General features: G+C 39.6%; 1 protein-coding gene and 1 non-coding gene across 2 annotated transcripts in view; both read right to left on the reverse strand.

The window, feature by feature from the left end:
* Positions 1–4,687: 4,687 nt before the first annotated feature.
* On the reverse strand, positions 4,688–4,816 carry LOC122096741. Its single transcript, XR_006145380.1, has one exon. It is a non-coding gene; the product is annotated as a small nucleolar RNA SNORA79 (small nucleolar RNA).
* A 14,593-nt stretch (positions 4,817–19,409) lies between these two features.
* Positions 19,410–22,224, reverse strand: part of Ca1 (carbonic anhydrase 1) — a 38,152-nt gene continuing 35,337 nt past the window's right edge. Inside the window, exons 6-8 of the mRNA XM_042667305.1 lie at positions 21,873–21,935; positions 20,588–20,743; positions 19,410–19,664 (exon numbers count right to left, since the gene is read on the reverse strand). Of these exons, the coding sequence (XP_042523239.1) occupies positions 19,548–19,664; positions 20,588–20,743; positions 21,873–21,935 (336 nt within the window). The 3' untranslated portion in view covers positions 19,410–19,547. The remainder of the gene's footprint in view (positions 19,665–20,587; positions 20,744–21,872; positions 21,936–22,224) is intronic.

A 22,224-nucleotide genomic window follows, 5' to 3' on the forward strand; every position in this document is an offset into this window, starting at 1 on the left:
GACAGTTACATATAAGCTCAGTCAAAATGGGATCAGAGGTACATATAACTCTACAAGATCAGAACAGCCCTAGGGCAAAGGGGAAAGGCTCCATTTTGTGCCTAATGGAGGCATTCAGAATAGTATCAATTATTTAATTATTTGATTGTTTTTATTTGAGGATTGAACTCAAAGCCTCATGCTTGCAACAAAAGTGCTCTACCACTTGAGCCACACCTCCATGCCTTCAGTTTGTCTTTCAGATAGGGTCTGTGCTTTTCCTTGGCTTTCCAATTTGAAGGCAGTGCTGCCATGTAAAGAGAGTTTTTTTTTTAATCTGTTCCTATTGTTATGTATTCATACAGAGTAACTCTTAGAGCTATTTGGCTCACACTTAGAACTTGATTAGCATATATTTGCATATTGCGCATCTTCAGTGTATGACTCATTCCTACTTCCCTTCCTGTCCTCTTACTTTTTTTTTGTCTTTAAATTGTAATGGACTTTATGATGCTAATTTCACACATACATATAATATACTTCAATCCTATTCACCCTCCATTACCATCTCCTTGCCCTCATTTTCCTTCCACTATTTGCCCTCCCAATCTCTCTATTATACTACACACACACACACACACACACACACACACACACACACACACACACATCCTATTACCCCTCCCCCCCCCACTTGTGTAGGTCTAGATTCCACACTGAGCAAAAAATGTAATATTTGTCTTTCTGAATCTGGCTTGTTTTGCTTAACACAATAATCTCCAATTCCAATTATTTCCCTGAAAACAACTGATCTTCCTCTTCCTTTTCTTCTCCTTCATCTTCTTTCTTCTTCTTCTTTTTTCTCTTCCTCCTCCCCCTCCCCTCCTCTTCCTCCTCCTCCTCCTTGTCGGTAGTGGGGCTTGAACTCTGGGCCTGGGTGCTGTTCTTCAGCTCTTCAGCTCAAGGCTAGCGCTCTACCACTTGAGCCACTGCACCCACTTCCGGCCTCATGCATGTGAGGCAAGCACTCTACTACTGAGTGGCCTTCCCAGCCCCTGTTCTTTAAGGCTCTTTATGTGTACATGTACCGTATTTTCTTTAGCTATGTGTTGGTGGGACTGATTCCATTGTGTGGCTATTGTAAACTATACTTCGATCAACACGGCTTTGCAGGTGTCTCTGTTGAAGGATAGATGGAGTTTATACTGTCTTACCTTATTCTCAAACTGTGGTGCCAGATTTTAGTATGGTTCCCAAAGACTCATTTACTTATGGAATGAGTAAAACAGATAATGATTCCGATGCCGTGGCTTACAGCTGTAATCCTAAGTATTCAGATCTGAGGACCTACTGAGATCTGAGTATCACAGTTCAAAGTCAGCCTGAGCAGCCAAGTGTGTGAGAATCGTTCTCCAATTAACCAGCAAAACACCAGAAGTAGATGTGTGGCTCAAGGAGTTGAAACTAGCCTTGAGTGAAAAAGCTGAAGGGCAGATCCCAGGGCATGAGTTCAAATCCTATAACTGGAAACAACCCACCACTCCCCAAACCCAGAAACAAATGAATAAACAAACAAAAAAAAAAAAAGAAAAGAAAAAGAAAACTGGTTGTAATTCAAGCAAACGAGAGAGCACAGGTAAAGGTTTCGGTTTCATATTTCATGTTTTATTTTGATGAGAATTTTCTGTGGGGAAGTGACTTCTGACACAGACATTAGGGACAGTTTCCCCCCACAGAGGAGTCAGACTCATCACATTCTGTGACTAAAAAACATTTTGCAGGTATAAAAACATTTGGAGAAAACAAAAATCTTTGAGAACCATGAAAGTCCTGCTGCCCTGGTCCCAAGAGCTCTCACATTCTCTGTACTTAACAAGTGTCTTTTTCTCCTGACACAGAGACCCTGTTGTAGAGGGTTCCTTCACTTTCCTGTTACTCAGACATCCTCAGTGCCAGCCTTGAAACTAGTTCTAGCCACTGTCCATTTATTTGCTACACAGAGGATAGATATGCTTTCCATTGGAAATTAGAGCTTGGACAAACACAAGATTACTCCGCTTTCTTCCTCAAACAATGAAAGTTCTTCTGTGCTTCGAGGCTATTTAGAAGCATGCTTTCAAGGAAGTTTGCTCATTCATCACAAGAGCTGGAAATCTGAGCCCTTCCTATTCTGTGAGTTGAAGTCTTTTCTACCAATGGTAAAGAAAAGAAGTAGCAGAAGGCTCCATTTGTTTTCTTTATTTGAAGGATACCCTTTATTACTATTTGGACTCAAACTGCTTGTCCTTAATGAGATTATCTTTGTTAAAAACTAGTGAGACTGAGCTGGGCACTGATGGTTTCAAGTGAGATCTGAGGATTGTAGTTCAAAGCCAGCCTGGGCAGGATAATCTGTGAGGCTCTCATCTTCAATTAACTACTTGAAAACTGGTAGTGGTGCAGTGGTTCAAAGTGGTAGAGTGCTAGCCTTGACCACAAGAGCTCAGAGACAGCACTCAGCCCCTGAGTTCAAGCCACATGAGATAAGAAAACAATAACAACAAAAACAAAAAACAAAAAAACAAGGGAGACTGAAAAAAGTTAGGAAAACATATTCCATTTTAGTCTTTTTTTTTTTTTTTTGCTGAAAAAAGACCTCAGAGATACTTGCTTTAATTTGCTGAAGTACAATAACACATTAATTCTTGAATCAGTCTCTAGAGCTGGCTAATGTTTATTGTAAAGGTGCTAATTTATTACCAAGTCATTCACCTCCCTTGGTAAAACTGAACTACTGCATATTCTTGTTCTGTAGTGATGGCACTGGGTAAGCTTACATTTGCAATACTCTGCAGCTGAATCATCAGTCACAGCCCCTAACATGGTTTACTCTTGTTTGCCTTTGCCCTCCTGGCATCCCCTTTAGTGCTTGGCACAGATAAAGCACACAAGTACCCATGAATTTTTAATTGCTTCCTAGGCATGAATGTGTTTGCTTATCTCCTCACTTGTCTTCTAAGCCAATTTTCCTGGTTCCCTTGATTGCTCAGCAGTTATTCCTTTCCAGTCTGTTCTTGGGTGATTGTTTTTCTATGACTGCAAATAACAATTTAATACATTGCTTCTGCCCTCTCTTTTCCTAGAGCTCAGAATTTATTTAGCCACCTACCTATCAGCATCCTGCTTGGTGTCTGATCATGTAGCCTAACAGTTCCCAATGCTACTCACCAAACCCTCTTCTTTTTCTCAGGAAATGACATTTCAGTCATGGCCCCCAGGCAGTTGATTAAATCTTAGCCTCTCTGGCTCCCAAACACAAATTGCACCCATTTCAAGGCTTTTAGATGCTACCCTTAAAAATCTGGCTGGCAACTGGTCTCCTTACTCTACTTCGACAGTCTTCTCCACCCTGCAGCCTGGGTGCTTTTTTACAAAGTAGGGCAGGGCCCTCATTGCACCCAGCTCCACCCTGTAATGAATTCTTACCATAGAAAAACAGCAAAGGCTCTTACAAGGGCTGACAGAGCCCCAGGTGCCTGTGTACCTGCGATTGCTGGTCCCATCTCTAGCACATCACCCCTACATATGTCTTGCTTCTCCTTGAACAGGTGCTTCAAAGCCTTCACAGCCAGTATCCTTTCCCTGGTGCTCTCTGAAGCCACTGTTAGTTTCTTTATACTTCACAAGAGTATTTTACTAGTTCTATTGGGTGGCTTCACTGTGATAATTCTACATATGTGTACATTGCACTTTGAACAAGTTCATTACTCTATTACATTCCTGTGGTCTTCCTACCCTTCCTTTTTCAAGAAGTGTTTGGTGGGTTAATTAAGCTGTCTTTATACGTATACACAACATACTTTGATCCTTCCCTCCCATTACTTTCTGCTTTCTCCTTCTCATTGGTCTTCTCACCTTTTTGTATCCATGTTTCATCATCATCATCATCATCATCATCATCATCATCATCATCATCATCATCATCATCATCATCATCATCATCATTATCAGCAGCAGCAGCAGCTACGTGCATATGATCATATAAAATGATCATTGACATGAACTCCAAGAAATGGAAACAAGGGTTTTTTTGGTTTTGTTTTTGTTTACTCCGTTGTCACTGTTTTTGGTTTCTGTGCCTTTTGTCTTGCATACAAGTTTATTTGTTTTGGGGAGGGTAAAGGGGGGCACAGAAATGGAGGGACAGAGAGTGAACAAATGAGCAGAAATACTACACACTATGTGCACTATGTTGGAAATGAACTATACAACTTGTTGAGAAGGGGTGTTGGGAGAGAAAAGTGGGAGAAAATGAGGGCAGAGATGACATTGTTACAGAAGAAATGTACTCATTATCTGATGTTTAGGTAACTGTAATTCCTCTGCACATCACCCTTACAATAGCAATAAAAATACATACTAAAAAATCAAAACAGAAAATATTTGACTTTTTGAGCTTGGAACTACATCAGTCAACATAATGATTTCTAGTTCCATTGTGCTTCCTTGAAAATAGCATATTTCATTCTTCTTTATAGTTGAATAATATAATACCCTATTAAGTATGTATGTATGTACATTTATTATATATAAATATTATATATAACTACTTATTTTTAAATATTATGTGTCTGTCTTGCCTACTAAATGTAACTTGTAGCCTCTAGTAAGGTTTGGCACATGAGAGATGTCAGTAAACATTAAATAAATGCTTTTTTTTTTTTTTTTTAAGTGTTTGACTCCGCAAATTTCAGAGAATACACAGGTAATCCCATTACCTTAATATTCTCTGAGTGAAGAAAATCAAACTTTAATTTATGATGACCTAAAAAAATAAATGCTTTTTTAATACTCATTTGAAGTAATATATAGATTCACAATATAAGTTTCAGTTTTCAGGATTTTTTTTTTGTCGGTCGTGGGGCCTGAACTATGGGCCTGGGCGCTGTCCCTCAGCTCCTCAGCTCAAGGCTAGTGCCACTTCCAGCTTTTTCTGCTTATGTGATGCTGAGGAATTGAACCCAGGGCCTCATGCATGCAAGGCAAGCACTCTACCACTGAGCCACCTTCCCAGCCCCTCTGAATTCTTTTGGCTATTTTGCAGACTAGGTGTAGAATTAAAGTAATAGCTTTGATACTATATTGAATGCACAACATTGCTTAAGCATAGCTTACACTTATAATACTAGCTACTTGGAAGGCTGAGATCATGAAGATTATGATTCAAGGCCATTAAAACAATTGAGAGCCTCCATTTCAATCACTATAAAGCTTGGCTCAGGAGCACCTGTCTTCGCAGCTACATGCAAATCATAAATAGGATCACAGTCTATACTGGCCTGGGCAAAGGATGAGACTCTATTTTTAAAAAAAAAAAGAAAGAAAAAAGGACTGGAAACTTGACTCAAGTGTTAGAGCACCTGTCTGGCAAGCACAATGATCTGAGTTCAGACCTCAGTACTGCCATGAAATCAAAACAAAACAAAACACATCTTAAATTATATTTTAGTTTTTCCAATGTTAGGGCAACAACATATGAACCTTTGTTTACTATTTTCAATGGTGCTTTACTCCTCAGAGATCCTCTGAAATGTTTATGTAATGTTTAAAATTGCAAATATTATTTTCATGAAAATCCTCTCACTGTATCTGCTAGAGTGGGAAAGAGAACACAGGAGAGGGTGAGAAAAGATTGACTAATATTCTCTTGCAGTATGTATAAAATAGGCAGCAAAGGAAAAAGAGTAGTTTAGCCAGAATTAAGGAAATTTAGGAGAAAACAAAAACTAGAGCATAATTAGCATAGAGGACAAAGGAAACAGTGAGCACAGTGAATTGTTTCTTATTTTTACCACCAGGTGGCGCTGAGGGACTACAAAAGCAATGAGGGTAGCCCGGCCAATGGAGGATGAGTCATTACCAATTACTGGCTGGTACAGTAGGATTTCACCCCCTTCCCTCTCATTATTTCTAAATAGTCCCAGGATTGTCTCATTTGTGCTCATTAGTAACTTGAGTCTGCTCACACTTGGTGATATGTAATGTCTTTCCTTTTCTCTCTCCCTCCTCCTACCCCAGGTGCATCTCCTGGCCACTATTCCCTCAGGGGACATTCCTGCTTCCCTCCCTCCCCCCGCCCGGCCCCTTTCTGGCTCTGGGTACCACTTACTCCTCTGGGTACTATACTGAGCCCACAGGGCCCAGTTTCTGGTGCTACCAGGCAGAGAGGCCTGAGGAACTATTCATTAATAGAAAACATTTGAGAGTCAGCCCCTGGCGTCTACCTCTACAAGGAGGACAAATGGCCTCAGGTGAAAGCAAGTTAGGATTTAGATTTCTGGTGTTATGGTGTCCATCTGCACCTGAATTTCTTTAAATGTGGAACCATTTCCTAAGTATTCTGCAATTGGAGTAGAAACTTATTTGTGAAGGATAGATTATAATAGGGGTCTTTCTTCATGGAGTATTGATGGTCAGTGGATTTCAGAGATCCATTTAGGAAAGGCTTTCTTATCAAAGGTTTACTTGCAAAGCATGTCTGGGTTATTCTTACCACCACAGCCTACTCTTCCGATTGCATTATTCTTGTTGAGATTCACAAGCTCCCTTCCTTCTCTCCTTCCTTCCCTCCCTCCCTCTTCCCTCTCTCTTCCCCCCTCCTTGTACTAGGGATTGAATCCAGAGCCTCACACCACTTACACTACGCTCCTAGCTCCTTAAGTTTCTTTTTAGTTGCAGACACTAGATATCTCTACTGTTTAGCATCTTTAAGACAGCAAAGCAAGTCTAAGATGATAGTAGCAGAGCATCGCCCTCCACAGAAGCTTCCACTCTGTTAAAGCCAGTCAGCTTTAGAAAAATTGCAAGGCTTTAATAAACACAGTTAGAAATCAGCTAAGCCAAAACAGCTTGCTGATTTAACTGACGTGGCTAGAAAAGTAAAGAATGGAATCGTATTTCAGAGGCCACAGCTTTGAATGTAAAGCTGAAAGTAGGGAATCATGCTTAAAAGTTAGAGGCATGAACGAGAGTAGGGGAGCTAGGGAACTAGGAAGGAATTTTTTTTTCTTCCCCCAGGCTGACTTTGAACCTACATCTTCAAGTCTCAGCTTCTTGAGTAGCTAGGATTGTAAGCCTGAGGCATCAGCCCTTGGCTATCTTGTTCTTGCAAAGTGCTGATCATTTGTTTTGTTTTCTGGAAGTTGGATAATGTGGGGGAAAACTTAGGGACCTTGATAACGTGAGTATAACTGTGCTTATGATCCCAAATGCATGTAATTTATCATTCAACTTATAATATGAAAAGCAGACCACTAGGTTATTTCTCTGTGTCAAAGCCATAACCCTCCAACTGTTACTTCTTCCTGCAAGCTCAGCAGAGGACAAGAAGCAATTGATTGTGCCATTTTCTCACTTCCAGGTGACATCACCCAGGGCAGGATGGTGACAAATGTTTGAGGAATGTCCCACACTACTCTGAAGGTGCTAATCTCCCTTCTCATGGAGCAGAGACATTCAGTCTGTGGTGTCACGTAGATGCCAACCTGAAGGTTGGAGCAAGGAGGAGAGATTCAATATGTTCCAGAAGACACTGAGCTTTTAGGTGCCAAAAGTCACATGCTCGCCTTTCTTATATAGAAGAGCTGGCTTCGGCTTGAGCCTTCACGGGCTACAGTAGAAACTGGATTCATTTGGCCATCGGATACTGTGACCTCTTGCATGTATTCATAGAACTCATGGAAATGGATGTGCTGGCTGTGTCAGCAGCAACTGCTTCCGGTGGATGGCAGGTCTACGGAGGGCAGAGACAGTCACATGCTTGGAGCCCCCACGTCCAGCCCAGGACCAGGCACATAGTAGATGCTCCTTTAATATTTTTGAACAAAGGCTTTAGTGTACAAAAAGTTTATAGGAACTCTAAGTTAATAAAAAGTAAAAACTAGCTGTCCCATTGTATTTGCTTATTTATTTGCTCCTCCTTTATTCAGCCCCTGCTATACGTCAGGATGGGCATGGCTATCAAAGATGAATAAGACACTCAGATACACAGCATGGACTCTATTCGTGCATTTATTTTATAACTTAGAACATATTTTAAAATTTGGATTTGTTTTCCTGCATAAAATTAGGGTAGATAATAAGCTGTGTAGTTATAACCACTTTCTATATACATCACCTTGACAATAACATTAAAAAAAGAATGTAAGTAGTAAATATCTATAAAGTCTATCTAGTGCCTTATATAAAACCTATCTTATATATTAATATGTATAATATTATATAGTATATAGAAGGTCTGATGCCTATTCAAAAATGTAGCTAATGGTCATTTCTCTTGACTCTATCAGCAAAGGCACAAATCATAGATGTTTTGTTGGGCATGCTGGAGACTTCAATCCTGCTTTTCCTATGCTAGGAAGGCACCCCACATGGACTACAGAATAGGGAGCAAAGCAATGATGCTAAGAATACTCTGTCAGAACTTCTTTCCTGTCTGCTGGAGTCCCGCTGAGATGCTCCAAGGCCCCAGGGCTCTGAGGCAGCAGGTGTGAAGCAGCGGTGTCTCCATAGACATCCAAGGCTCCTTTCTGGTACAGTGTGAACAAGAAAACCAGAAAGGAATGCTGGAACAGCCCTTGACCTGAATATAAGCCTATCTCCTGGACTTGTAGTTATGTTGGCTAGAGCCTTTCTCGGGTTTCTCCAAGGGAGACAAGGCGTTCCCATTATTCATGAACCATGACATGCAGAGGAACAGTCTGAGATAGTCAGCTGGCATTTTATAAAAGTCAGAGCTTACTGACCTGTGCAGAATCACAACCATTCTACTCTAAAAGGAGAAAGATCCAGGGTCATAAGACTAGAAGAGACATCACGCGAACAGGTGGTTCTGCCCTTGCTTTCAAGGCAAAAGCTCCAAAACAAACAAACAGCAAAACACCCAACAAAACCAAGAGAAAATAGAATGAACCTAGTAAGCCAGACCCTCTTTCAGAAGCTAAATATTTTCCCAATGAATGGCATCAGTGAACACCTGTATTACATCTGAGCTGGTATTATGTAGTGGCATGGGACCTTTAGGACAGTTAAAAGCAATTTCACACCTGTATTAGATGGTTGTTCTTGTTTGCACGTCTTTGCAGTGAGCATATTGAAGATTTTTTTGGAAAGAAATCACAGCCTCGGGTCTGTTGTTTTGGAATGTACCCTTTGAGGCTGGTAACCTTGAGTGCCAATAGAAATAAACATCAGCCCACCATGGGGAATGTGTATTGCAGTGTTCCTTTTCAGACATGGAAGGAAGTGTTGGTTTCAGTTCAGAACTATCATATGATCCTTCCATTTGCTTGTTTCCTGCATATTAAACCACTCCAACATGTTTGCTACATCTTACCAACATACCCCAGGTCACTAGTGTTTTAGTGTTTTCCTTGCTTAGGAAGAGCCAATTATGAAGGAGGAGACTCAGCGACAGAGGAATCTTGTACAATAGGGAAAAGCGTGTGTTATATAAAATAAGGCAAGTAGCCTGGGGCCGGTGGCTCATACCTGTAATCCTAGCCACTCTGGAGGCTGAGATCTGAGGATTGTGGTTCAAAGCCAGCCCAGGCAGAAAAGTCCATGAGACTCTTATCTCCAATTAATCACAGAAAAAGCCAAAATTGGCACTGTGGCTCAAGTGCTAGAGTGCTAGCCTTGAACAAAAGGAGCTTAAGGAGAGAGCCAAGGCCCAGATTCCAAGCCCCAGGACTGGCAAAATAAATATGAACGAATGAATAAACAAACAAATAAGGCAAGACTGAAGAGTAAAAAGTTACATGGCTTAAAAAAAGGGAAGAAAGAAGTGTACAGTTTATAAAGGATTATAAAGGTTATGCAAAGTACAGCAAATGTGAATATTCACGGAAGGCAATAGAGGGACCATGATGACAATGTGCTATCATCGGAAGAGCCGCAAGCGCTCACGTCTCTGTCACAGCCCACTGTCAGCCCCCAGCGGATCAGATGTAAGTACACTGAAGAGAGCTGAAGTTATCAGAAAAAGAAATAAATACATTTATATATGTATATCTATGTAAACTTTTTCATTAGCAGATGGTCTTCATTCAACTGCTGGCTCCATGTTTAGTAGATTGTCCCCTCTGAACACAATACGCTTGCACTGTAGAAGAGGTTCACACAGCCCCTAGGTTTGACTTTCAAGAAAAGTTGTACACCAATAACTTGAAAATGTGCTTACCCCTTTACCTTTTTGTTATGTTTCCCGAAAAAGCCAAATAAAGCCAGTGTGCAAATATTTAAGAACATGTTGTAGACGATGATCACCACAAGAGTTATGCATAAAATACGAGCATCAAAAAGTAAGTGGTTTGCTCAATAAAGTATGGCTCATCCACGTACTAGAAAAAATAATTTATGATTTCAGGGCCTTATGCTAGCTAGACAGGCACTCTACCCATAAGCTACGTCTCCAGTCCTCTTATTTGCAGACAAATTCTTGTCATTTATCTGAGCTGGCTTTGCTCTATGTTTCTCTTGCAACTACCTCTTTAGTAGCTGGGATTACAGGAACACGTCACGATATCTGGCCATTCACAAACTGCTGAAAAGTAAAACAAACAAGTTACTTTTTTCCTGTCTTTTTAGTAGCATCAGTTAGTTGACCAATGGAATTTTATTTGGATATATCCATATATGCATACAGTGAGCCTTGATTAGACTCATCTTCTCTGTCACTTTTTCTTATCCTACCCTCATAAAGAAATCTCAACAAGCTTTATTGTTCAATTTCTACACATGCACATAGGTATTCCGACCATATTCTTCTTCCTTTACTCTCTCCATTTGCCTTCTTCCCTCCTACTAGTATCCAAACTCTAGACAGGATGTTTTATATTACTGTCTTTTTCTTTTTTTTTTGGTTGGTCCTGGGGCTTGAACTCTGGGCTTGGGTGCTGTCCCTAAGCTCTTCAGCTCAAGGCGAGCGCTCTACCACTTGAGCCACAGCACCACTTCCGGTTTTCTAGTGGTTTATTGGAGCTAAGAGTCTTACGGACTTTCCTGCCCGGGCTGGCTTTGAACCTCGATCTTCAGATCTCAGCTTCCTGAGTAGCTAGGATTACAGGTGTGAGCCACCAGCTCCCGGCTTATATTACTGTCTTTTAAAACGATATATTAAGCCAAGTGCTGATGGCTCACACCTGTAATCCTAGCTACTCAGGAGGCTGAGATTTGAGGATCGTGGTTCCCAGCCCAGGCAGGAAGTCCATGAGACCCCTATCTCCACTAAAATATACTAAAAAAAAAAAAAGCCAGAAGTTGTTGCTCAAGTGCTGGAGTGCTAGCTAGCCTTGAGAGAAAGAGTTCAGAGGCAGCACCCAGGCCATGAATTTAAGTCCCAGGTGTCTGGCACACACATACCAAAGTGTGTTTTAATTGTCCCTTCCCCCAGAAAAGACTCATGGAGGCCTGTTGAATAATGAAGTATAGGGCGGAGGGAGAAAAGGGGAGTAAGGGATGAGTGGGGTGATTAACATTCTGTGTAAATGTGTGAAATACCACAGTGAAACCCCATTCTAGCAATTGCTTTCCATCTGCTTCCCAACTAGACTGACGAGTCACACATCATGTCCAGAACAACTTATATATAAATTTAATTGTAATAAGACTTGTTTACAATGGCCCCAAGTTCTTCAGCTGCCACATGTAGCTGCTGTGAATTCATGAGCAGCTCTGCAGCTCTCAATTCCAGCACACAGACAAATACGAAAGTACACATGCAGCACTCTCCTTCGGGAAGAACAGTTTGTTTTGCAAGAAGCTATTTGCAAATTTCAGATTGCACATATGCTGTCTGAGAAGAATGATTACTGTGGCCTTTCTGAAGTCCCACTGCGTCTCAAATCTCCTAACCCTCTTTAGCCACACTGGTCTCCATCCAACATTCACTGTGGCTTTTGCACTATTCACATGCAGTTGCCTTTTCCTTCAATGATACAGGACAAAAGATGTGGAGAGGTATTTTCTTGGGAATCTCGTTGATCCTGATAGCAGATGTTTTAAGTTTGCTGTGACAGCCTGACCACCGGATTCTAAGAGTCAGGGGTATCCATATGTTCTTCAATCTATTTGTTTTGCTTGATTAGGATGCAGGAAGCAATCCAAAGTATAAGATGTGGTCTAGGTCACCTCCTCCCTTAGATCCAAAGCTCTATGCAACCTCTACATGAGGGACCAAGGACTCTATCAGATGATGCAGATATTAGCTTGAGTAATGAAGGAGATAAGACAGCAGGAGTCATGCAACTGAGAGTATGCAAAGACATGGAGGGTTGTGATATTGTGGCATGTTTTAGTAAGCTACACACTTGTCTCCATTGCTGGAACACAACTTGTATGCAGGAGGTGGTAGGAGGTGAAGCTGGAGAGGTAAGTTGGGTCACATGACAAAGATCATAAAAGCCAAAATTAAGGAGTTGCTTTGGAGTTGATTCTAAAGCAAGAAGGAACTCAAGGGTTTTATACAGAGGGGGAATTTGGGTAGATTGAACTTTGAATTTGAAGCATAGTTAGAAGAGCAACAGCAGATGAAGACGCAACCATGAAGGTGGTGGTTTTCTTAGGCATAGCAATGGTGCCTTTCAAAGGGACATAGACATGAACATAGAAAAGGTTAGAGAGGTTGGTAGGGATGTGGGATAATTTGAGTGGGTGAGGCACATTATAGTTCTTTAATAATAGATTGTTGTTCTTACCGTACAATGACCATGTCTTTGTTTAACTGAATTTGGATTTGTTTTTAAACAAGTATTTTGAATTGCAAAGGAGGTACATTTCTTCTACTCAAAGATGATCTCCAAAGAGAACCTGTCCCTAGAAGTTCTTAGGGAAGAAGGTATGATGGTTACAGCATTGTGTTCTTCCCAGTGTTTTTTTGCTTCTCTCTCCTTGTGCTCAAGTTTATCTCAGGTCCAGTAGGTCATAGATAACTGGATTATCCTGTATACTACCTATTGGCAAGTTTTCTGTACATGTAACAAAGCTCTACAATTACCTTTGAGAGTATTCTTTTTGCCTTGTAGAGAATAATTGCATTCTTTTTTGAATTTTTTAAAAATAGACTAACTTTTCAGAATGTTCCCTTTGTTTTTTTTTTTTTTTTAAAGTGCTGAATCGCTGGTTTTAAAATCAAGTTTAAACTGGAACAAGGTTTGTTTTGTTTTGTTTTGCTCTATTTGACTCCATGTACACATTCAAAACCGATTTGGAGCTGATTTATAATTAATGTTGTTGATCTTGACATGGGACTTTGGCAGCTACAAGCAACATGAATTACATTGTTGGTTTTGTATCACTTTATAAAAGGCTTTCTTCCTTATGCTTATTATGTTTGTCTTCTCTTTATAGTTGGGCCAACTGGACCGACCACCTGATGCAAATTCAATTCTTCTAGTCTCTGAAATCTATCCACCTCAATAGCTTGAAACTCACCTGGCCAACCCTGCTACTTCTGCTGATCTTGTGCTATGTCTGGTTGCAATAGCTGCTTCTGAACCTGGACAGAAGCAGCTATTGAGTCAAGTACAGGTCCATGGATGTCCTGAGTTGCCTACGATATAGATGATAATGTACTTTTATTTTTTTTAATCTAGCAAATGAATCCTAATTTCTTAACCTTGCCCCTGGGATTGGGCTCTTGGTTACATGTCTATATGGGTTTTTTTTTGGTGTCTCTTTATAGCACATAACTCTGTGTTTGCTCTCAGTGTGGGCATATTGAATTGTTCATCTCTTGCCTCACTTGACATTTTTTCTTTTATGTCTCAAGATGGCTTTTCTGCAGCTCCCTGGATAGGATCATTTTCTTATCATATGCCTCATTTTTGGAGAACTAGCTGATAATGGATTCCAAACATTTTCATTATGTTCAGAGGTTACTTACTCAGCAGGTTGACTGTGTCCTGGAAAACAGATAAATTTGTAGTTCATAGCTTGGCAGAAGACATCTGTTTGGGTAAATAGCAAGTTGAAGTTAAACTATTCTTCTGTTCTAGAATTTGTGTACTGTGAATCTCAAATCTGGACTGGCAATTTTTTTTCCTTTGTGAGGCAGATCTTAGATGTCACAGATGTTACATAGTTCATCTGAGAGCTCTTATACTCTTGATTACAGAAGAAAGAGCAGTCTTCTAAGGGAGAGTCTGAGCTGAAAAAATTAGACTGGGAGAAAGTAGAGGAAGGTATGACATTATCCAAAAAAAGGGTCATTACCTGACTTAAGAGATGGTAATCCCACTGTACAGTACCTTAATAATAAGATTGTGTGTTTTTTCCCAGTCCTAGAGCTTGATCTCAGGGCATAGGTACTGTCCCTGAGCTTCTTTTGCTCAAGGCTAGTACTATACCACATGAGCCATAATGCCACTCTGGCTTTTTCTTTTTATGTGGTACTAAGGAATTGAACTCAGGGTTTCATGCATGCTACACAAGCACTCTACCACTAAGCCATATCCCAGCCAAGATTATATATGCCTGCAATCCTAGATACTCAGGAAGCTGAGATCTGAGGATGGTGGTTCATAAACAGCTTGGGCAGGCAAGTTTGTGAGACTCTTATTTCTAATTAACCACAAAAAGCCAGAAGTAGAGCAGTGGCTCAAGTGGCAGAGTGCTAATTTTGAACATCAAAGCTCAGAGACAGCACCCAGGCCCTTAGTTCCAGCCCAGGATTGGCCAATAACAACAACAAAAAATTAGAATTCAGAGAAACTTCAAGTTCATGGATAGTAGGAGTTATTCAGTGCTATCTTACTGTTTTTTTTCCTCTGCTAAGCAACCCCTGAGTGATATACAGTCCCTCCAACCTGGCCATCTCTGGGCACCCCAGGGCTGGAGGAAATCTCCTTTGGGAGGACATTCGGATTTATTTTTCCAATGCTCTGTGATGTCCAACTGGAGAGTGAGAGCAAATAGCAATGCATGTGAGCACTCCAAACTTTGTTTTGAAGGGAGAAATAAGTTTAGAGTCTGTAAGGGTAAAGTTCTCCAAAAGGAGAGCCAGGTGATTTAGGCAGAAAAGAGTTTATTGTGGGGAGAGCAAATTGCTGGCCCGCACGGAGTGGAGGCATGCAAAGTGAAAAGAGAAGAGAGGGAAGAAGACGAGAGAAAGGGAGGGAACGTGTGGTTGTGAGGGTTTTTATAGGGAAAGGCGTGGAGGAGGTGTAATGACAGTGGAATGCAGAAGTGACCCCAGAGCCTGGGGAATCTCTCTCAGTCTGAAGAAGGCATGACTGGGTCAGTGTAAGAAGTGACCTCATGCAATTCCATTTGTCCAACCTTTCTTTGATTTGTTGTGTTTCTGGGTCTCTATTAAGAAAATTTCAGCCTGTGCCAAGGAGACCTAGGGTTTCTCCTATTCCATCCTGCAATGTTTTCAGAGCGTCTGCTTTGACTCCGAGGTCTTTGATCCATTTGTAGTTGATTCTGGTGCAGGGTGATATATAAGGAACTAGCTTTAGTTTTCTACAAGTGATTAACCAATTTTGCCAGCAACATTTACTGAAGAGGCTGTCTTTCTTCCACGCTATTTTTTTTTTTAGCTCCCTTATTGAAGATTAGATGGCTATAGGTCTGTAGGTTCATTTCTGGGTTTTCAATTCTATTCCATTGGTCCTGAGGTCTGTTCTTGTGCCAGCACCAAGCTGTTTTGATTACTATGGCTTTGTAGTAGAGTCTCAAATTTGGTATTGATATTCCTCCAGGAATGTTCTTTCTGTTGAGGATCGTTTTTTGCTATTCGGGGTCTTTTATTGTTCCATGTGAATTTTTGGATTGCTTCTTCTATTTCCTTGAAGAGTGAGGTTGGAATATTGATAGGTATCACATTGAATTTGTAGATAGCCTTGGGAAGTATTGCCATTTTCACGATATTGATCCTTCCAGTCCAGGAGCATGGGAGGTTTTTCCACTTTCTAAGTTCTGTTTTGATTTCCTTTTTTAGGTTTTTAAAGTTTTCATCATAGAGGTCCTTCACTTCTTTGGTTAATTCCTAAGTATTTTAGTTTTTGTGGGGCTATTATGAATGGAGTTGATTTCCTGACTTCAGCCAAGCTTTTCTCATTATTAGGTCAGATAAGTTGATGTTAGGTGAAATGAAACCCAAGATAAGTATTCAAGTGTTTTTTTTCTTTCATGTGATTGTTTCTAACATAATAAGATAATTTCTTTGTTGCTTTGTATGTACCTCCCCCATGGTATAACCCCTGCTTTCACTGTATTTGATGTTGGTATAATTTGTGGAGGAGAAGGGCAAAAATAAACCGTTTAAATAGGAATACAGGTGACCTCGGAGTCTGGGGTCCTTTGCTACTCATAGTCAGGTGATTGACAGTCAGGTGATTACTGGTTTCAGGCAAGTGATTTCTGGTAAGGCTTTGTGCTATCTTTCACAATGAGGAAGGAAGGAGCGGGCTGTTATCTGGGCAGGCCTAACAATAAGTCTAACAAATTAATTAAAAAACAAATTAATTTTACATAGCCTTTGAAGCCAGAGTAATAAATAAACTACCTTTATTGGAAAAAAATAAAACTCTACTGCTTAGCTTTTCTTTCCTATGTTGAGACTATAGTTTTTATGGTGATTTTTCTGTAACAAGATTTCTTCTGGAACACAATTTTTGACTCAGTCATAGACAGGCTGTACTAACTCCCTTTCCCCAGCAATCATTGGTACCATTGCATACTATTTGTTAATACCTTTGCTATTTTTATATGACAGAACATTGTTTTTCTTTGCATTTCTCTGATTGTAAGTATTTTCATGCATCAGTCAATTTTATTTCTTTATTGAATTGTGTCTTCTTACCATCTTCTTTTGGGATTTATGCTAATAACGTATGAAAGTTTTGTATCCAGTAAGAATGTTCCTATGGATTTCATTTATAATGAAGATGTTGTCTTAGTCAATTTCCTCTTTGCTATTAAAGTTTAGTTCAAGAAAATATATTGAGCTACCTGAACTCACAGAGGTGCCAGCAGGGCCAGGGCTACACACCACCCAGTATGGCTATTATGAAGAAGAAGATAGCACCTTTTACTCTTGCACCTGTGCTAGGCGCTGTCACTAAGCATTGTCTTCATGCTGCAAGTCCAGAGGTTTGTCACAAAGAAGATTAGCTGCCAACTACCATGGGGGGGAAAATACAGAATCCTTGCAGGGTGTTCAGACCCTCTATGTTAGTCAGTAGAGGAGGGCACAGGGCCAAGTTAAATCAATGAAACCTAAGCATTGACTTCTCAGATTATCCAGGACTACTCCATAACAGCTGTTCCTATCGGCTACTTCAGAGAAGTATGGAAAGCCCCCATGTTACCTCATGGGTACCTCAAACATATTGCATTCTAGCAGAAGCAGGAAGGGAGACATGGTCCCCAGCTGGCATCAAGCTTAGGGATAAAGTTTGATGGCTGTCCTGTATCTCCTGTGCTATTTTTACTCTTCTTGTTTTTTAAGTCCTATTTTATTGAGATTAAGTGATTACATAAATTTCACAATTTTCACAGTATTGTGGGATAGTGATACTTCAAGTCACAAACACATTTTAACCTTCACAAGGCAAATTGTTATTATCATGGTCTATGATGTTTGTGGCTTCTATGAGCTTTGACAATACAACTATTTCTTCCACATTAGGTGATGTGTACATTTCATTCCTTTTGCTTAGTGTAAACTGTTCCCTCTTTCCCTCTCATTCATTTACTCATTATAAAACTTACAAACAGAGGCTGGGAAGGTGGCTCAGTGGTAGAGCGCTTGCCTTGCATGCATGAGGCCCTGGGTTTGATTCCTCAGCACCACATAAGAAAAAGAAAAAAGCCGGAAGTGGCGCTGTGGCTCAAGTGGTAGAGCGCTAGCCTTGAGCTGAAGAGCTGAGGGACAGCGCCCAGGCCCAGAGTTCAGGCCCCACAACCGGACCCAAACAACAACAACAACAAAACTTACAAACATAGATAAACCTGAAATTCATTTTAACCTCTTTAAAGAACATACAGATCACTAAGTATTTTCAAGAGCTTCCTGTAAAATTTATTTCTAAATTTGTTTACTTTCTTTCCAGAAGAAGTTTCCATATATTATTTAAGTTTTGTTCATCTTTTGTAGATATAGTTTGCAAATGAATTCAGATCCCTCTTTCTTTAGCTGGAAGGATGACCTTTGAAAACTCTACAATTAAAATCTAATCTATGACTCCTGCAGATTGAGGGTGGCAGGAAAGGTATAAATGTTCCAAACTTGTTAAATGGTAACAAGTATAAATACTTGGGTTACCTATACCAAGAAATACCTGCTATTGCAAAGTGCTTATGGGAGAAAAGCTAATGTTTTACCTGGGCTCATTACATGCTAATAAAGGGAATTTATATAAATTTTGATCCCCAAATATACTATTTCATAAAAAGTGTGTTTGTCTGGTTACTAGGCTCCAAACAAACACATCCTTTACAGAAGTTTTCCTCAGAACAAGGAAGAGCATGCTGGGTCTTTCCAACTTAGATTATGCAAACAGAGGTTTTGACCAGTTGTGTGACATTAGACAAGAATATTGGAGTCAACTTTGGTCTCTCACATGATTGTTTTGGATGAGACAAAAGGTAAACCACCGAGTAAATGCTGTACAAAGGATTTGTATAACTTTGCATGTAGACATAACTTCAGAATGAACTGGTTTCAAGTGAAGAGCACAGATGACTGAAGGACTGCATGATATTTTCTATGAGTTAATTGGCTGCTTTGCATTGTTATGAACCAGTCACTGTGCTCTTCCTGCAAATTTTAAAGTCCCACTGCTTCTTACAAACTAACCAGTTATAGAATTCAGCAGAAAAGCACATGCCTTCCTAATGTGGAGAGAAAAAGTGGAAGCAATACTGAGAAGAATCATTGTACTCTATAAAAGGTGTCGTTTTTATCACCGAGAACATTAATGTTATCAATGTTGAGTCAACATAATAATACTAAATCCAGATCATATCATCTTACTTATCTTATCATCATATCATCTTATTATCATATCATGTTACTCTTGTCTTCAAGAGTAAGCAAGTGAATTCTTAATATTTAATTGCCCTTTGGTGATTCTATTAGATGCAAATGACTCTTTCATGCAAGGTATGCAAGATTTTTAAACATGTAAATGGAGTAGAAGCCTAACAGGTTTTATAGAATGAATAACACACAAGAATAAAGAGATAAAACTTTTATTAGCTCAATTAAAATGAGAAAAAATAGGTGATACAAATCATTTCATTGCCATCATAAGCAATTCACAAGACGAAGCTGGATTTAAACATAAATGCATTCAATTTTATAGATTATTAGTTGAGTTAAGCATCAAGCACTGAACTCATATATATATACACATACCTATATATATATATATATATATATATTTAAGTTCTACTGATTAAGTTGCAGCTGTGCTGTCTCCCTAGTACTGAATTACATTTGTTTCTTGGCAATGATCATGTTAACGGTGATTGGGTCAGGAGCCAGCCTGTGCTTTTGAGGGAGGAAACACCTCTTGTGCCCATCAGAACGAGGCTGTCACGGTCCTGCCCTTCAGAGGCTGGGGTGGCCGGTTGTTGTGCAGTATGGGGACAGCAGGCTCACCTTCCCCACTGGAAAGAATGCTGCGGAACTGTGCCAGCTAGAAGGATGAAATGTGGAGAGAATCACAAGCTATTCAAGTCACATAAAACACTTTCCTTCCAGGGAATTAACAACCAGTGTATAGAAAACTGAGATGAGAACTGTCCTGGCTTCACCATTGGGTAGGAAGGAAATCCTAAGTCCTTCATCCTCTGAACTCATCAGTCTTGCTTACATTATGGATGACTGGGTTAGAAAGCCAAATTTCTCACTTGTGATCTTGGGTACTCAGTGAATGAAATTTATGAGCGTGGTGCCTCACTTTCCATGCAGTTCTACCTACTTTACAGATTGCTGGCAAAATGAAATACATGCATGCATGGGAAGTACCTCCAATGCTGACTGGCAGTAGGTGCCCAACAAATATCAGCTAGCAAGAGGCCCCAGTGTTGGTCCTGTGCTATTGCCATGAAAAATGGCTGACAGAGTGCGTAAGACACTGCGTAAGAATAGTTTTTTGATTAACAATCCTTATGAACAATAATTATTATGATATTTTGTTGGATATTTAAAAACTGAAGCACAAAAAAGGAAGAAAAAAACAACCGAAGATTTTTGTCAATTATTAAAGTATACTGAGAGCTGCAATTTCTCAGAGTTTGAGTAGAATTTGCAATGACAGTTTTTCTTTTGTGTCGGAGATTCAGAACTATGCTCTACTTATTTGGGCCACACACCTTGCCCTTTTTTTTTTTCCTCTTGAAATTCTTAGAGGGTATCTAACAACATTAGGCTTAAAAAAGAATAGTGGGATTTTGAAATTTCATGTCTCTTATTTTCTTTGTGAAACCAGTATTATCATATGTTTTTGATTCTCCAAAAACATAGTTAATGTAACAATATCCCCTATTGATAGTGTCAACTGAAGTGCGACTTCTATTCACATTCCCAATCCCCAGGCATTCACCTTTGATACACTACCTGCTCTGAGCTGACACTGATGTTCTCCTTACAGATGAACCAGAGTACACTTTCATGAAGAGGGGGATGAGTCAGAGAGCCTTCATAGGTCCAGTAATCCAGGGATGAAGGAAGGAGAGTGGAGGGGTCAAAATTGGGGAATGGGGCTCGTTTGCCCTGTGGGAATATATATATATATGTATATATATTATATATAATGATGTACACACGTCATTATATGAAATATGTCATATTTATGCTATTGTTTTTTAAAATACATTTTAATTGTGAAAATACCGTACAGAGGGGTTACAGTTACATGAGCAAGGTAATGAGTACATTTCTTATCCAACATTGTTGCCTCCTCCTTTGTTTTTCCCCTATCATCCCTTCCCTCCCACCTCCTCAGCTAAACTCCCCTCCCCCTCCCCCCTGCCTAAATTGTAAAGTTCGTTTTTCAACATTATGTTATTATCTTTTATGCCAAGAGATTTTAGCTAATAAAAGTAATATATGACTTCATTAACTCAGGACCCAGGTGCTGTCCCTGAGCTTCTTTTTGCTCAAGGCTAGCACTCTACCACTTGAGTGACAGCGCCACTTCTGGCTTTTTCAGTTTATGTGGTGCTGAGGAATCAAGCTTAGGGCTTTATGCATGCTAGGCGAGCACTCTACCACTGAGCCACCTTCCCAGCCCCTTCTTTTCATATTTTGAAAAGACTCATTCTAAGGAGTTTTTAACTATTCAGTCTCATTTTACAATACACTCAAAATCTAACCTGTTCTAGAATTGCCATAAAACAAGTTTATTTTACACAAGAATGTGGTAGTCATCCAAACATGGACAAATGTTCTAACACTTGCTGTTAGAACAGTAAAGTAATGTTGGTTTTCTATTTCAGAAAATCCATTTGCGTTTTGAATTTAGTTGGGAATCCTTGTTAGTCAATAGCATAGATTAAGGATATATCAGAACACTCTTTATTCTTAAAGTTTTGTACTTCTGAAAAATAGATATCTTTCTGCTTGAAATGAAAAACATTTACAGTTAAGTACATGTTTTCAAGCAAGTCTGAATGACTAACCTATTCTTCAGTGGACCTGCAATCAGTAAACAATATGAAAATTACATATAACAAGTCCCTGGGTCACAGTTTCTCAGACTCTAGCATATCTTAAAAATACCTTACTATCACATTGGTGGCTTTTAAACCAGCCTTCCTGCTACCCATTTCAAATATGTAACTACATGACTTGTATATGTTTGTGGATTACTGTTCTCAGAATTACACATTAGTTTATTTACCTTGGTTTTAATTGCACTTAGGGCATCAAGTATTTTTTGCAGCTTTGGATTGGCCTGACCAACCTGGAGAGTAAAAACAAAGTGTGAAATAAAGATTTTCATCAACAGAATATTGACTATTTAGTTACTTTTTATTATTGTTTTCAAGTAACAAAAATAACTGAAGAGAGGTAGCTTATTTTCTCTCTGCTTTAAAAGAGGAAGTTTCATTTCATGTATGTCTTTTGGGGTCCCTGTATTCTGCAAATTATAAAATATAACCATAGATGAAGTACCAAACAAAATTCTTGGCATACATTTAATTAGGAGCAAGGTATTCCAAGCTACACAAGACAAAAAAAAAAATCAAGAA

Source organism: Dipodomys spectabilis, unplaced genomic scaffold (genome assembly GCF_019054845.1).
Source record: "Dipodomys spectabilis isolate Male_0828 unplaced genomic scaffold, ASM1905484v1 ptg000387l, whole genome shotgun sequence".
NCBI lineage: Eukaryota > Metazoa > Chordata > Mammalia > Rodentia > Heteromyidae > Dipodomys > Dipodomys spectabilis.